Below are 17,116 nucleotides of genomic sequence, written 5' to 3'. Positions count from 1 at the left end.
TCACTGTTATCACCAAATGTCACTATTATCATCACTCTCTCTGTGTACACACAGTTGGATGCAAAAGTTTCTGGCACTAACTGATGAAGAAGGAGGTGATGGAATGTGTGTTCACCAAATATAGAATACACTTCATTTCTTCATTAACACTGAACTGTCCTGTGACGCAGTTTTGTTCCACCTTCCACTGAACACATGAACATTAGCTGCACCACCTTTCAGATAACACTGCTATTAGATGCAGATGTAGCATCTATTAAATTATGAAGGTCATGATTGTTATTTATTGTCATGATTAGAGGAAATGGAGATAGATTCAAGATACCAGTATGATGTAACACTGGAAATAATCCTGTTGCATTTCTCACATACTGTAGGTTTTTAATTACATTTCACTCACTCGTCCCTTCTGTTTTTGAGTTGAGTTGTTTCTACATTTTCAGTTATGTCAATACTTTCACTAAAAACGTTTCAAGTTTTTATTCTGCAAAGAGACATCTGTCCTTTGTAGGAATTGCTAATAAAATCGTTTCTTTCACTGTGAGTGCATTGTTGTATGTGTTATATTTTGCTTCAGCATGTAATGTGTTTTTCAGGCCAAGAGAAACTGTCAGCATGTAGATTATCTAAACAGTTTGACAAGGACACTGAATACCAGTTTATTAGTAACAGACTCATGTAATCTAATGTAATGGCTTCATCGCTGTAAAGCTTCCAAAGTTCAGTTTGACACTGAGAGGAGATAATTCAACTCTGTGGTCATTCCTGAGGCTGTTGATAGAGGGGATGTACAGGACTGAGTCATAAAACGTTTCTTCTTTTTGTGATACTTTTTTTTTTTTTTTTGCTTTTTATATGCCATTTGTAAAAGAAAAGAAATGCAAATTAATACAAAAGTAAAAAACAAAGCAACAGCCCTATTTCTTAGTGTGTAAGAAAACATTTGTTAAAAATATCTCTTTTTAATGACCATTAAACAATAGAGACTGGAGCCGAAGTATCAAAATTTAACAGAATATATTTTCTTGTACGAGAAGGAGTGTTTCACAATGTAACACACAGGATGAGGTTAGAAAGAAAAAGGCTCCCAGAGGAGTGCCTACAACAGGGTTTTATACACCTTAAGTGGGCATTACAGTTCTTTTCTTAATCTATCAAATACAGACTTATAGACGTCACGTATATAAGTCTGTATTTGATAGATTAAGTCATGTCTGTTTTCAGTTCTCCTATCCAGGAGCCATCTTTCCCAACTGACCCCCAGATGACATGTCTCACCCTTTCTCCAACGAATTTTAATTTCTACATCTTCCTCTTTACAAATAAAATACTGAACTTCCTTTAACCTGTTAAGTCTGCTGATGTTGCAGAGTTGCAGTACATGACAGGAACACTTTATCATGATCTAGATAAAATAGTATTACTCATACATAGTGCAATCATAATTTTTATAACAACATTTTTAAACTAAATACTCCTTGTTGACCCTGTCAGCACAATATCAGTTTATGCTATTTGGGATATTATTCAACTAAAATTAGTTTAAGAAGTATATGATAACCATTTTAAGTGGTACTCATTTTTGGAGCTCTCATAAAATATGTGAATCAAAAACAGGTTTAATTTAAAAAGCCCCCAAACGCCAAAAAGATATGTTTGTAACTTGTGCACACAAGATATTAGATTCATTTCTAAAACAAAAAAATCTGGGTTGATCTAATGTAATCTGGCCCTTGTACATACCAGACCAGATTAAATTGGATTTTACTGGTGTACCTAATAAACTGATAATGTATATCTATGTATATGTGTTGTAGATACCAAGTCTCAAGTACACTTTTTAGTGTGGAGAAATGTCAGCATAACATACTGATAAAGATCATGTTGGAGTACAGGTTTAGCAGGTTTGGGTGGAGCTGAGGACGGAGGAATTTACAAAAGCACAGAGTGACTGAGTGAGACACACAACACATGATGAGATAATTAATGAATGATCTGATTAATTGCTGCAAGTCAATTCTATTGTGGTTGTGTCTGAAGAGTCAGGTGTACCAGTGTGGGACACTCTTTTCCAAAACCAGACTGCACACTAGGTGGCAGCAGGGGGCCACAGTGAATACAGGAATGTCTGGGAAATATTTAACCATGAGGTGTCTTACCCTGGTCTTACCTTGTTGTCATGTTGCATTGCTTTGTTTTTTATTTTGTTTTTTGTTTTTTTTTAAAGTTGCACAGTACATATCACTGCAAATCTGCATTCACACCACTCTCATATTTCCCTCAGCTGTTTTATTTTTCTCCTCTTTTCATTGTGCAACATTTTCTTTTTTTTGTGCCATGGCTACAGTGACCTTGAAGCTCTGCAGTAAAGCAAAGACAATATAGCACCAGTGTTGATTGTCATTTTAGCTTAGATCAGTCCACTTAAACTCTTCTGCTGAGGGAAAACACACTGCTGCTGGTGTATGAATGGAATTTGGACTCAAGGCCACAGACCCTGAATCATCCTCATAGTTCATATTCTACTTCTGACAGAAATCAGTCAGAGTATGTAATACACATACGCAACACACAGAGTGTTGAGAGCTGATAAAAACACAAAACACTGCAGGGGAATGCTCTGTCCAACTCTATCCTACTTCACTGTACAGTTAATGCAATTAGTGTAATTAGAAGGGTCCCAAGGGTGCGGGTGTGGGGGATGGAGGGGGGGTGGAGGGTCAGTGGCGTAGGAGGGGGAGAAAGGACGGGACGGGCCTTTCCTCAGGAAAACATATCACCTTCCACCACAATAGAGCCCGTCAGGAAACCACAGGCAGCCACATTGCTCTCTTGAGTCACCGAGTACTTTCGGACACACTCTCACATTCATCAGTCACACACACACATGCACACACTCCACAGCCTGGCAGCCCGCACAGCCAGCACACTCCAGGATGACATTGTACTGAAACACTGCAAGGAAATCTCATCAGGTAGGTGGCATTATCTGCATTCAGAGACTTTTTGGATGTGGATGCTTTACTTATCATTTGTGTCCACTGTGGAAATAGTCATTCATACTTGCTGCGGTTATCCTAATGTTTAATATCGGTGTTCAATTGACTGTGTTTCACTGCTGAAGTTATTGTATTTGTACATTGTTTTCCAGTACTCTATTTTAGGCATATATGCAGAATTTGGTGCTTATAGCCTTTTGTTGTGTTCCGTCAAATAATTGTGAAAATAGTTATTGTCACTGATAGAATTTGGAAAACCTGCTGTTTGAGTTGTTCAGTGATTGATCAGTAATTAATCGAGAACATCACAATAACACATATGTGTGTTATATTTTATAACTATAAAATATTATATTTGATCCCAATGAGGGCTGAATAGTTTGAACTGTTGTATAGTGATGAAGACTCTATTAGACTGTGTCTGCTTTCTTCATATAACCTATTGTTCTCTCCAGAAAATGTTCTGCTTTAGAGAGGGGTCGTAAAGTCCTTTACAGCCATTTGCTGGTGTTTTCCTGTCCTCTACTCTTGAGAGAGTCTGATAAACAGTGAAAAGAGGTGTTCAATTGTTTCAGCACCACAGACAATGTTTGAAGAGAAAGTTCAAACAGAAAAAAAGTAACACCTGCATGCTGCAAAATCTGCATGAAAGCTGGTTAAAAATGCAAGCACATTAAGAGATCTGTAAGAAATCTCATGTAGATGCCTCATACAATATCTGATCATTTTTACATATAATGCAGTACTGCTCATGTCCAGTTTTGGAAAGTTTGCTCATCTAATGCTACAAGCAAACTCGAGTATTAACAAAGAAACCACAATCAAGCGGGAGGCACTGCTATCACCAAACGAGCAGAAATGGCAGTGGCATGACTTTATAAACTTCACATTAGAGTTCTTTTAAAAAAGATCTGCTTTTATGATTAATACTGTGTACCTGCGTATACTGATGATCCATACCATTTTCATATGTAACTCTCCACATAGTAACTAAATGATTCAAATGCCAATACTTAGTACCATGGTGTCAGTCAGTCATTTTAAATCCAATGTTCCACTAAAAAAATTGGCCCCTGAACAAGACAGTTAACCAGAGTTATCCAGAACTAAAGCGAAGCTGTTCAGTGGTAACAGCAGAAGACTGTGCTTATACAAGGAAGCTTCCAGGTGTGCGTATATAACTACACTGCTGAGAGACTTGCACAACCCTGTCATGGGCAAAAACAATGGATATGGATTGTACAAGTTCAATATTAGGAAGGTGGCCATTTATTCAGAGTTGAAACGAATCTTTGGATAATATACAGGTAAAGTTTTTTTAAATTAAGCTTTTCTTATAAAATGCTTAAATTCTCCATTTTGTGATGACTAAGACCACAAATGTCAAATATGAATGTTACAGGATGAGTACACATTTTTTTCAAGTTTGTCTTAAAACAATACTCACATGCTTGTACATCAAAACAGTTTTTGTTCGCTGTAATTGTTCCTGCTGTTCATACTGACTGTGAAGAGATCCCTTCCTAAAGTCATTCGAATGTAAGACAAAGTCCACAGTCCTCGTTACAGTATATGTAAAAATGCCTTCTAAGATAAAACTGAAGCTAATATGAGGCTTCAGCCGTCTGAGTTTGACAAAGAAATTGGCTATCATCCAAAGTTACAATCTTTTAGTATGAAATTCCCTCTTTGTCAGACTGTTTGCTGAGCTGCAGTGGGGGGGCAGTAACACAAAGAGGGATTTTTGTAGCCTACTAAAACTCATATGAAGTCTCATATTAGCTTCAGCTGAACTTCAGAATGCATTTTTACACAGAATTGTGGATGTCCCTGATCTCTTATATTGGAATTGCATTAGGATATGATCTCTTTCCTGGATGGTACTAATGAGAACAATGATTACAGTGACCAAAAATTAATTAAATGAAATGTACATGTGGGCATGTAAGTGTTGTTTTAGACTATAAAAATGTGAACCTATCCTTTAAGTTGTATGGCAGACTCAAATCAAGAGCAGAGCGCTACTTCCTGACGTGTAAAACAAAATATGAACCAACTCCCTCCTGATACTATATACTGTATGTAAGAGAGTGTAAACTTAGTGTTACAGGTCAAACATTGAGTTGATAGTGTAACAACATAACATTTTAATATAACTTAATATCATTACAGTATACTGGAAACAACAGGGTGATATTGACAGGTGCCCCTGAGATTTATAAATCAACATTGCAACAAGCAAACATTATGGCAACTTTATTTAACCTGTGAACCTCTTGAGATACAGTAGAGATACTCTTTGAAAAGAAAGACCAAAATCAGCCAGATCTCTGCCATTATATCTGAAGGGACAAGACAAATACCCTGTGTTTTTTTGTTCTTTTTGGCTAAACAATTAGAAGTTAGTTTAGAATTTCGATTAAATCTTTATTTTTTCTTTATTATATCACTATTTTTAAATCTCCCAAATCTGTAGCAGGAGAAAGAAAAATAAACTCTAAGTTGGAACAGTTAGAATCAGTGCAATTCAACCAAGGACCCAAGTACCAGATGATTTTGCCTCTATCTTACAGTAAATCATTATGTTATCATTCAAATTGTTGGATGATTGAATCAGAAAACTGTATAAAAGTGTTCCTTCACAGTTATATAAATCTCCTGCCACTCATATGTTGGTAATAATGTACAAGCTGCCAGTCAACCTTTCTAGCCCTAGTAGACATAATCATTTGCTTCTGAATGGTATAATATTTATGTAAGATTGTAGTTCAGCACGTGTAAACACCGCCATATTTTGAATACAAATTTCCTATTTGCTTCATGAAGTGCATTACATAACCAGCGTGTGAAAGGATGTTTTTGATTCCAGTTATATAAACTTCCCACATTGCTTCCAATTTTTGTCAAATTTTTAGTCACACAATTTCATTTTCTGTGTAAAGAACATAGTCATGTCCTTTGTATAAGAATTTAAGAAGTATTTGGCAAAATATTCGAAGAGAGATTCTGGTTATTTATACTCTATGGTATCAGTGTTGCTGTACCAGGTTCCTATGGGAGGTGTTTTACCCCAAATTTAGATGAGTAAATATTAAAGAGAGCCATTCCTTCTGAAGTTATGTTGATCATCAGATACTCATATATTTGACACTTTTTTGACTAAATCTTACACATTGTTGTTGTTTTGCAGTTTGTTAAAATCTCAAGTGCAACAATGCCCATTCTGAAGAAGCTCCCAGGAAGGTCCAAGAGCTGTCACGAGTTCCCCAGAGTGAACGGTGAACTGATCCTGCCCAGGCTGGACTTGGACCTGAAGGACTTGAATGATCTCAATGATCTGAATGAACTGAAGGACCTGAAAGATCTGAACAAGAACCTGAACCCCTTCGAGGATGTGGACCTGGATGAGGATGAGAGGAATGGAGGTGACATGGGTCTTATCATGGGGGATGTCAGGGGTAACCTCCAGCTCAGGTCCTCCCGTGATGGAGAAGAGGAGGAAAACGAGGTGAATGCAGAGAGGCACGGGGCGGGGAACCCTAAAGGAAGGCCTCTCAGGGGGACCCTGGAGCGGATCTGTGGAGTGTCGCCCCTAAAAACCCTCGGAAAACTGGGGAAGGGGCTCCGCATATCTGGACGCAACGTATGGGGGAACAACTCCCCCCACTATACCCCTGGAGACTCAAACACACTCCCACCAGAGAGGGAGAAAAAGAAAGGACTACGCAGGAGCTCCGAAGGAATTATGACTCTGCTCCGGTGAGGAGGGGTGGGAGGAAGAAGAGTTCAAATCTTAGATGATTTTGGCTGTTGTGTGTTACTTTTATGTTACAATTGTGTATGACATACTTAAAATTCTTCAAAGGTTCTTTGATAATGACAGTGTCACCATACAGTATAAAGTGTATAAATCCAATGAACCACTTGATTCTTTTAAGATTAAAAAGGGAAAAAGGGAAATACTTTTTAACATTTTTATAGCACCATAAAGGTTCTACATAGAGTCACAGTGCTGTAATAAAAGGCTCTTAAGGGCTCTGCTACAATTCACCCATCCATTCTTCCACTGAAGTAAAATAAAATGGTGGAATAAGAAATAAAGACAAAATTAAGTCCTTCGTATTGGTACTTATATCAACACATTTGAGGAATCAACAGCCAGCAGTTATCTGGAAAATAAACAGAAATCAAACAAAATCAAAATGATCTCATACAAGAAATATGTTGAACAATACAGTAATAGCTCTTTCACAGAAAAGCTATTATACAAATCAGAAAGTTAAGGCCTTTTTGAACAGCTGAGTTCTGTGTGACGTAATTAGCCTCTGATGTCCTGAGTCCCAGAGGAGAGGGTGAAAAACTGAAAATCCTTTGTTACGTTTGCTGGTTATTAACAGAATAGCTCATGGCATATAGTGTGCTTATTTCCTGAGGAGTTATGCAATATGCTATAGAGGTTGTTGATCTACGGAACTTCTTTTGTTTTTCAGTGACATGTTGTGTACTTGCTGTGCTTACTGAATGGGACTATTTTTAACTGAGGCAGTCCTTCATGCTCAGCAGCAGCACAGTTTAGCAGATGTGTGAATATGTGGCATTCCAAACATAGTTGCTGCTGGGCTGTACTGTACAATACAAACCTCAGTTCTCATAATTTTAATTCAATTCAATTTATTTATATAGCGCCAAATCACAACAAATGTCATCTCAGGGCACTTTTCACATAGAGCAGGTCTAGACCATACTAGACCTAGTTCCTAATCACACATTCCTATGCAAGTCATGCAGTGACATAGTGTATCCTCTTATTCAAGCTCATTTCAGCGTTAGTCACACGTGTTTTTTGTTGCTGCTGTGGATGCTGTGTAGCTTTACAGGTCGACGTAAGGAGGAGCGCAGAGAAAGCCTGCCCTGCGGGGACCTGAGTGCAGACAGCGAGGCGGTGGCTTCCAGACGGCCCTCCTTCCTCAGGATGGTCAGTCTGGGCAAACTGAAGAGGGAATCCATGTCAGACAAGGCCTCCCAGGAGGCTGAAGAGGAAACAGTGGAGGAGGAGCCAGAGGTCAAAACCAGAGAGCCCCTCTCAGGTAATCAAAGAAACATCAGGTGTAAAAACCACAGGCCTCAATCAAAAAGTGATCACATGATCTAGAAGAATCTGTCTTTTGCGAGGAGTTTCTCTTTACTTTGGAGAACTATGCTCTCCCTGGTCAAGCTTCCTCCCAATCCTAGACAACTCTCTGATGAAGCTGAGAGGTCCCAGACCCCTGAGTCACTGGGTTCAATCACTAGCAGACTGTGAAATCAGGAAATGACCACACTTCCTCCTACCCCAGGTTCCTCTAGATAGATGTTCAACCGAGCTACTGTTCACAGACTCCGCAGGGAACCTCGCTAGGAATAGAAAAGTGTGCAGAATGAGCAACAAGTAACCCAGTTTGTCAGTCAGGCACACGCACAACTACTCAATAACGATAAAGTAGATATACCCTTTCCTACTCTCTCTGACTGTTTTGTAAATTATTGCAAATAAACACCTCCTTCTTTTTCCTCCTCTTTCTCCCCGCAGTCCTGGAGATCCTGCAGTTGGTCAACCACCGTGACCTTCTTCTGGCCGACACACACATTCAGGAGCTGGAGCGAGAGTGTGAGCTGCTTTCTCTCATGCCGGCCCCAACCAGTCCCACCCTTACTCCTACCCGTTGTCCCAGCACCCCTCTTGGCATGATCCCCCTATCATGCTCATCCTTGGATGACTCCCTCAGCTCCAATGCAACGCTGGACTCAAGTCGGCGGAAGGCTAAAGATGTGGAGCTCCTGTATGAAGCCCTGCAGAAGGAGATGTGGGATGTAGTACGGGAGTCCCTCCGTCAGCCCAGTGCTGGTCCCAACCTTGGACTGGTGGTGCTTGTGATCCAACAGGAGGAGCATGCTGATGCTGCCTGGGCCCTCAGAGAGGAGACCAAGCCAGAACGAGAAGGTTTCCAGACCCAGCCCAGCCAGCGTCCCCGCCGACTGAAGATGAAGTGGAGGCAGGCTGTGGCAGAGGCTGCAGACTGGAGCCTGCCACACCAGGTGGATACCCAAGCTGGCCAGCTGGCCTCATACCTGGAGCGCCTGAGGAGTCGGATGATGGATGACCTGGATGCAGCGAGGAGGAATGCTGTGTCCATTTACCCAGAGGAGTTTGCTGCCTTCCAGGTGTATGTGGAAAGTTACCATCGAGCTGTGGCCAAACGTCTTCGGACCATTACCAGTGGCCCACTGCAGATCACAGACGTCTACTCACTACTGGACTGGTTCTACAATATCTACAACAGGTAGGGTACCAGATCAGATAGTGAACCTTAATGACTATATTTACTGGAAGCTACAAAGATAAATCAAACAAAGATATATCAAACTTCTATTATAAACCTGAAAACTGAACTAGCTTAGTAATGATTTGTCATTTTCTACCAGGGATGTCCTGGGCAGCATCAGCACAGCCACATCCATCAGCTATGCCTCACTGGAACCCATTCTGCCTCAAGACACAGTGGACAGGCTGGAACAAGACTGCCTGAGTATCGTGAGGGTAAGAAAATTAATGTTTGCATGGCTGTTCCTTAGCAAATCTGGATAGCTGTCTCATTTTTATTTTATGCTGTGATTTTTCAGGAGAAGGTGACAACAGAGCTGATTCAGGTTCTGGACGAAGAGGAGCGGCGATGGGCCCAGACTCTGCACATAGAGGAGTATCAGTCCCACCTAGCACGTTCAGTCATCCAGGTACATTGTTGCACATCATTTTCACTATGAAACACCTCATGGAAACTGACTTTAAAGGGATTTTTTAAATGATTATGATGATTGATGATGATTATCATCTTATTAGCCAAAGATACAGCTGTCTTATCACTCATGTCTTTCACGATTTCAGAGGCTAAAAGTGGATTTGGACAGATCTACATCTGTGAACCAGTTTCTAGGGGCAAGAGTGGCTCGCTGCAGTCTCATTGGATTGGCTGACTTTCTCTACAGGTGAGGAATAAAATCAAGGAAACATTTAGCAAAGTTGGGGACACAAACAAATTTTTAAAATTATATTTATCATCAGATGTTTTTATCACTTTCTTAAGTAGCATAATGCAATTGGAAAAGTCAAAATCTGGTTTGAGTTAGCAGAATTAAAATACACTTCAGCAGGTGTAAAGTGGAGTAATACTGATGTTGGAATGTTGGTCTTCATTAAAAAAAATGTAGGTGCTGGCATTTTTTCATTTAACGATGTCTTGAAAGCAGGGAAGATTTTTTTTGGGGCAGTGGCCCAGTGTTTCCACAAGACAGGACATTATAATTATTTCATAGGTTTGCAATAGCATTGAGTATGTTCTCATAAAATTTTCATGTGTCCAGTTTCCAGAGGAAAGTGGAGATGTTTCATGAGACTCAGGCAGAATTTGGAGATCGAGGGGATGGATATGTTTCCAGGACCATAGCTCTGGTCAACTGCTGCCCTCCTCTCAGGTAGACAAGCAATAATAGCATCATTTTTCAACTGAACATTTTCATCTTTAACAAAGTTTTGAAAGGTTTTCAGTAATTTGCAGAAAGTGCAGCTTCATATCTCCTGTGTACCCTACAGATCCTTTGTGGAGCGCTGCAGGCAGTGTGATCCACAAAGCAGCGAGGAGTCGGCACAGAGAGCCAACTCCTCCCTGGACCGGATCATCAACCAGTCTGTGAGGGTGCTGACTGACAGACTGTTTGAACACATCAGGGTGAGTAAGACATGAGCGCGTCTCATCTCAGTTCTTAAAGCTTGTTTTCCTTTAACAAGACTCCCACCAGCCAGAATATAAGATTCTGTGCCCTATGAATTTGCATGGCCAAGCTGATGAAATTCCATAACCTAAAACCATCCTTCCAAGTATTCTTAATTCAAAAATGTGACAGACACTAAATCAGGTTTCCACAGTAGTGCAATGAATTTCTCCAAACAAGTTGGAAAATTCTGTATACATACACATAAAGTGACCCATTTGTAAAATCCCTTACAGTCAAAGAATTGAAACACTAATAATTCTGATAATTCTATGATATTCTTGAAATTCACTGACCTGCAGGGATCGTTGTTATGTATTTGTATGGTGAGCTAAAAAAAATTCATATTCAGTCACCTTTGTATGTCTCATTTTCACACCCATGACGTATGTCAGATGTTTTTTGTGACTTTTTTACTGTGCTCTGTAAAGTAAAAGTAGCGTTACAACAATGTAAATATGCTCCATTACAAAAGCAAAAGTTGTAAAAGTAGTGTCACTCTAAAAAAGAACAGAGGCATTGTGAAAATAATAGTAAAAGTCCTGCATTCAAAGTTTTATAACATAAATTACTACAGCAAAATGTACACAAAGTGCCAATAGTATCTTAAGTAAAAGTACTTGGAGCAGAATGATCCCAGTCAGTATTTTATTGTTACAATTTTATTATTCAGTTCATATTATTAATGCCTAAATGTATAAGCAGCATTTTAATGTTGTAGCTGGTTGAGATCAAGCTAATTTGAACTGCTATTTATATTGTTGAGTGAATGTACTTAGTTACATTCCTCCACTGGCCTGTTCTCTTTTAATCAGAACTTGCTCTGTTGTTTTTCCAGCCTTTCTTTGACAAACTGATAAAGAGAAAATGGCTGAACAACACAGAGGCCTTTGACGCCATTGAAGCCAGCATTAAACAACACTTCAAGAAGTTCAGAAGGATGGAACCTCCACCTTATCAGGTAACACCTGTTTGACCAAACATAGGTGGTGTTTAACATGTTTTAGTATTCTACAGTATTTGGTTGAAGGTTGTATGTGACAAATCAGTAATTCATTTAATGAATGACACAGACGCTGGTGGGTGAGGTGCACCGGCGGGTCCTGGTGGAGTACGTCCGAGCCATCATGCGGGGACGGGTCATTTGCACATCCTCCAAGATGAGGAAGAGGATGGCTTTCCGCCTACAAGACGAGGCCAAACAGCTTAAAGGACTCTTTAAGGATCTGGTGAGTGTGGTCTTCACACAAAACGTTACATTTATTTAAATGAACTAGGAAATATCACTAAAGAGGTCACATTTAGACTGCCTTAACCTGCAAAGGACATGTGCGACAAAGCGCTGTTAGGGCCTCTAGAAGGAGAACAAAATCCAAAGCATCCAAAACAGAGCTAATAATTGCTTTTCAGGAGACCCCAAGCATTGAAAATAATTCCAAAATGCTGATTCTTGAAAACACTGAGCAGAGCTGGCACGGAGAATGCAGAGTCTGGTGGTTGTGAATGGAGCCTGACCCTCAAACTTCCTAGGTCAGGAATAACTCAGACAGTGTTGATACAGGAGTGAGCTCTGAAAAATGGCTGCCGTCAGTGAGATGGAGATGGATGAACCGGGCTTACGTTAGCAATCGCCAGAGGGGGGAAGAGGGTGTAAAACAACTGGGCCTGACAGCGTGGCATTTGCCCCTTTTCTGTGTGCGAGTTCAAACAAGTGTCCGTCACCTCGCCTGACAACAGGAAGCTGCTGTGTTCAGAAGGAACTTCCTGTTCCTGTCAGCTGGCCGGCTTTGATGTGGCTCTGGGATGGCCTTGATGGCCTTTTTCGCCGAGGAGTGGGATGAAGTGTCTGTGGAAACTGGGAACTTGGGGGTGGAGGCGAGTTTTAATGGCTGTCTAAAAAAGACATCGTTATTTTTAGTGGATGCCAAGCCAAAGAATTCTGCTTTCTTTTCCTGAGTGTTTGAAGGAAAAACAGAACTGAGAAAAACAGAGGTGGAGTTTTGTTATTCACTTAGTAAATCACCTAAATGTTTTGCCTTTGGCCTTTAGAGGCATTAATCTCTGTTTCCTCTGAGGGTTCAATTGTTCACAAGACTGCTAGTAATGCCTTTTCTTAGAAATGTGCATTTAATCTGAGCAATTATCGCAGTCGGAAGAAGAGGAAGGCATGAATTGGATGAGCAGCGATAACAAGTGCAGTGAACTTTCCATTTAGTTACCAAAGAAAGCCCAATTTAATGATCAACTAATCAAGTCAAATCAAGTTTTCTTAATGGTAATAAATACTTGTACTTGCTGTTACATGATAATTAGATATGTTCTCTCTGCTTCAGGAATCAAGCTCATCCTGGTTGGACAGCATCATCTGCCACCTAGCTGACATCATTCTCCTGGAAGACACTCCCTCCATCCAGATGGAGGTTGCCGTCCTGGTGAAAGAGTTTCCAGATATACGGTGAGGATTTAATAAATGTTGGAACCTTTCTGTTGCAACCAGGAAGTGTCTATAAAAACAGAAATTCACTGTACTGTACCCCCGAAGGTCCTATATTCTTTTATGCTTACTGCTACACATTCTCAGTGCTGTTTTTGGCACTTAGCCAGAGTAAGGAAAATGTAAGAGTATGTATGTCTTTTTTTTTTTTTTTTTTTTGACACAATGGATCAAAACAAGGAAAGGAGCACGGAAACATATCTACATTAACTTTGCTATTTTTGGAGAGGACTGTGGGTCTGTTTTGAGAATGGTTGAGGCTGAGAGGCCTCGGGGGGAGGGGGGGTCCCAGCCGCTGAGGCGGTTTGTGCACAGATTAAGACTCAGGTGACTGTTGGCAACCTATGACTGCGTGTGACGCATAACCCTCCGCGGAGCAGACAGGAAGCTGCTGCCGAGTACTTCCTGTTCCTGCCACCCTGCAGGAGACAGACTGGTGCCACACTTGGAATCAAAGAGGGAGAGGTGTGGAAGAGGGGAGCAAAACATAGTAGTTCAGACCTGGAGACATGCTAACTCACTGCTTGACTCACCCCTTTGTTTACTGTATGGCATCCCCTGCTGGTATTTTAAGAGAACAAAGGCTGTCGGCCTTCCTTGAGTTCTCTGGGTGCATTTCATTCATGCACACGTGACTGTGCCCACACATGCCTACACATCAATCCCTTCAAAATGGACCCTTCCTCCATAATCACACATGTATCTAAAGGTCAGCTGTTGACTTAAAAAAAAACAAAAAAACAAAAACAAAAGAACTTTACAGTGCCATGTTAAGGCACTCTTTATATGGGTTTATGAGTTAAAAATAATGGCTTTATAAATGCTGATTTACTGTTGATCGGTTATAAGCCTTTAATAAGAACAGCTTAGAGAAAATCCCTTGACAAGACACTTCATAGCTGACACTTGCCAAGACTTAATGTATTATTATAAAAAAACCTTTTAATTTATGAGTTATTAAAGGAGAGGTTCACATTTGTCCAAAAGTGCCTTAAAACAATACACACATGCCCATATGTGCATTGAAGGCATTATCAGTTGCTGTAATTGTTTGTACAGGCCACAAAGAGATCCCTTCTTAAAGCATTTTCACTTTAAATGATGGAGGACAAAATACACAGTTATCACTTCATGCTGAAGCTAATATGAGGCCTCAGCAGTCTGAGTGAAAGACAACAAATGAGTATTTTCCTAAGTTAGTCCTTTTTAGTTCAACATCCTTTCTATCATTTCATTGTGGCTCAGCAAGAAAACACTGTCTGTGGAGACACAAAGAGGAAATTTCTAAAAACCCCATAACTGCATTTTTACATAGAACAAGAACAGTTTATTTTGTCCTCCATCACTTACACTGAAATCGCTTCAGGAAGGGATTTCTTCTTCCAGAATGGACAGCAGGAACATTTATAGAAACCAATAACCCTTACAATGTACATATAGACATATCAGTATTGTGTTGAGATAAACTTGAAAAATGTGGACTTATCCTTTAGCACTTAGAACTACAGACTTATATTATTATAACATGAAATGTGCTTTAATAGAAAGTGGTTCCAAATGTTTGTTGCTTCCCAGAAACAGATGTTGTGACTCAGACAGATGTGACTAAAAGTCATGACAGTCTTGTTGACGACACCAAACAGATCTAATTCCCATTAACACCCGTCTACCCTCCTTCCCCTCATCCTCCCTGTATCCTTCCTCTCCACAGGAAGAAACACGTCTCCACCCTGCTGAACATACGCGGGATGATGCGGCAGGCGGAGCGTCAGGAGATCCTCAACATCGTCAAAGACTTTGAATGCAGCAGTGTCCTGATGTGTCGGGACCACGCCCTGTTTTCCGACATCCCCATCACCTCAGAGGTGCACTGCATCAGCCTGGGTCTCCTCCGCCTCGCCATGACTGTCACCAACTGGTTCTCAGAGCACCGGCCGAGGCGAAACCGCAGGACAAGCGTCAGAAACGCAACACCTCAACCTGCTGAGAGCCAGGACACTGAAGACATGAATAAACTTCACAGAGAAGACTAGCTGTTGTGTTAATGTTAGGAGAGTAGTCACAGACATACTGTGAAGACACTGATGAGATGTACATGCACCTTGACCAAGAAAAACTGATTGTACCAAATATTGCTACCAGCCACTTAAAGAAACTTGACCTCAGGTACTGCTCGTACTGTACACGCTCACTGACATTCCTTCCATCTCCAGATGTGCATTTTTAATGGAAATGTGAAGCTCATCATGATTTGTAGTTGTTTTATGTTGATCTACACATCTACAGAAGTAAACAAGTGGTATAAAATATTCTCAAAATGTAACTTCTTCAATCTCTTTTAGCCTATTATTCCTCCACATCATTGCAGAAACAACTGCTAGCAGATGCAATGCAATATGATCTAGGATGTTCTGCTGTTTATCATGTATTTACCCAACCATACGTACCCATTCTCTGGTATATAGTGCATATGTATGTGTGGATATAGTGTATGGGAATGGAAATGTGTTGATCTCTCACTGTGAATGAAATGGATCTGTTGCTGGAAACTTAATAAAGACCCATTGACTGGGTAGACTAAGCAGATTCAGCAATTGTGTCATTGTGGTTATAACTGTATTCTGTATTTCAAGTGAAAAACATAAAGGAGTAATGTTTGTCTGCATATTGGCTCAATTATGTCAACTCTTAAATGGATATGCTATTGTACAATTGTATTACTCTGCCCGCTTCTAACTTTAGGTGTTGTGACCCTTGAACATGGGAGCGTCAGACACTGAGTCTACAGCTATGTTAAACAATACATACCAAGGCACACTTTGACAAACAGACGAGGGTCTGACGCAGAACCGATGCTGCCAGTACATATACACACATACTTATGCCTTGGTTGTTTATCTTTAGGATATGGCAGCTTTGTTCAGTATACGGAGATCTTGAAATATGGGGCTCCACCACGGCTACTATATGACGCTCTGCCGCCGTACAACAAGAGGGGTCATACACCCCGAGGCCAACAACGGGATGTTTTTCGATTAACAAAGATTTCCTGTTGTCCACTGAGGTGCCAACGGATGCTTTTATTGGAGCCAAGTTTACGTTATGCACTAGGAGGGAACTTCCCCTCTGCTGTTCAGAGTGAAGGTGCAGCAGTGTCGGAGCTTTTTCATGTCTGAGCTGCTCGTGGGCTTCTCAAAACAACGTCAGCCTGCCACAGCAGGGGTCATTCTGCACACTGACCTCAGAGGCAAAGGGTCTATATCCGAATTTGAATGACCAGCTGGTTGCTTTGAAATGAAGAAATTACTCACAAGGTGTGTTGTCAGCTTTTGAGATTTTACAGCTGGTGGTTGTGTAACCCAGCAGTTGTGTGTCTGAAAATCATGGGAGTACACACTCTGTTCAGGATTTTAGGCATCTTATTGTCATTACCAAGTTTGGTCACAGCTTCCTCAGGGGACTCAAAGAGCATCAGCTGATCTTGGTGATCCAACAAGATTTTAGATTAAGTTTATATTTTGCATTCATGTGCTGTATAAACATATTCTAGTATTGTCAGGGTTTCACAATTAAATCTTAGATAATCATATATTAAATTTAAATCCAAGCAGCTACTTGATCATTAAAAAAAATAAAAAGTGATTGATCTGGCTATTCACCCTTAAAACATATAATACTCTAGTATGCTTTGAATAATTATTTGCGTCAGACATGGTTTTCCTACTAAAAAGTTCAATTGCCTTGTTAAAACTTTCAGTTTATATCTCTTCTTTCTCCCTCATTTAAAAAAAATTCAGAATCTATCAATATGTAAATG

The 17,116-nt window shown here is 40.3% G+C and overlaps 1 protein-coding gene across 1 annotated transcript; it reads left to right on the top strand.

Moving 5' to 3' along the window:
• Positions 1-2,762: 2,762 nt before the first annotated feature.
• Positions 2,763-15,964, top strand: exoc3l2a (exocyst complex component 3-like 2a). The gene is made up of 13 exons (XM_042432302.1): positions 2,763-2,975; positions 6,190-6,758; positions 7,869-8,086; positions 8,569-9,319; positions 9,462-9,576; positions 9,660-9,770; positions 9,922-10,022; positions 10,398-10,508; positions 10,627-10,762; positions 11,644-11,766; positions 11,879-12,034; positions 13,139-13,260; positions 15,011-15,964. The coding sequence occupies exons 2-13, from the start codon at positions 6,214-6,216 to the stop codon at positions 15,330-15,332; spliced, it is 2,811 nt and encodes a 936-aa protein (XP_042288236.1). The 5' UTR covers positions 2,763-2,975; positions 6,190-6,213; the 3' UTR covers positions 15,333-15,964.
• The last annotated feature ends 1,152 nt before the right edge of the window (positions 15,965-17,116 follow it).

This window comes from Thunnus maccoyii, chromosome 13 (assembly GCF_910596095.1).
Source record: "Thunnus maccoyii chromosome 13, fThuMac1.1, whole genome shotgun sequence".
NCBI classification, from domain to species: domain Eukaryota; kingdom Metazoa; phylum Chordata; class Actinopteri; order Scombriformes; family Scombridae; genus Thunnus; species Thunnus maccoyii.
Note: the sequence above shows the minus strand (reverse complement) of the source record. Positions and strands in the feature narration are given on the sequence as shown.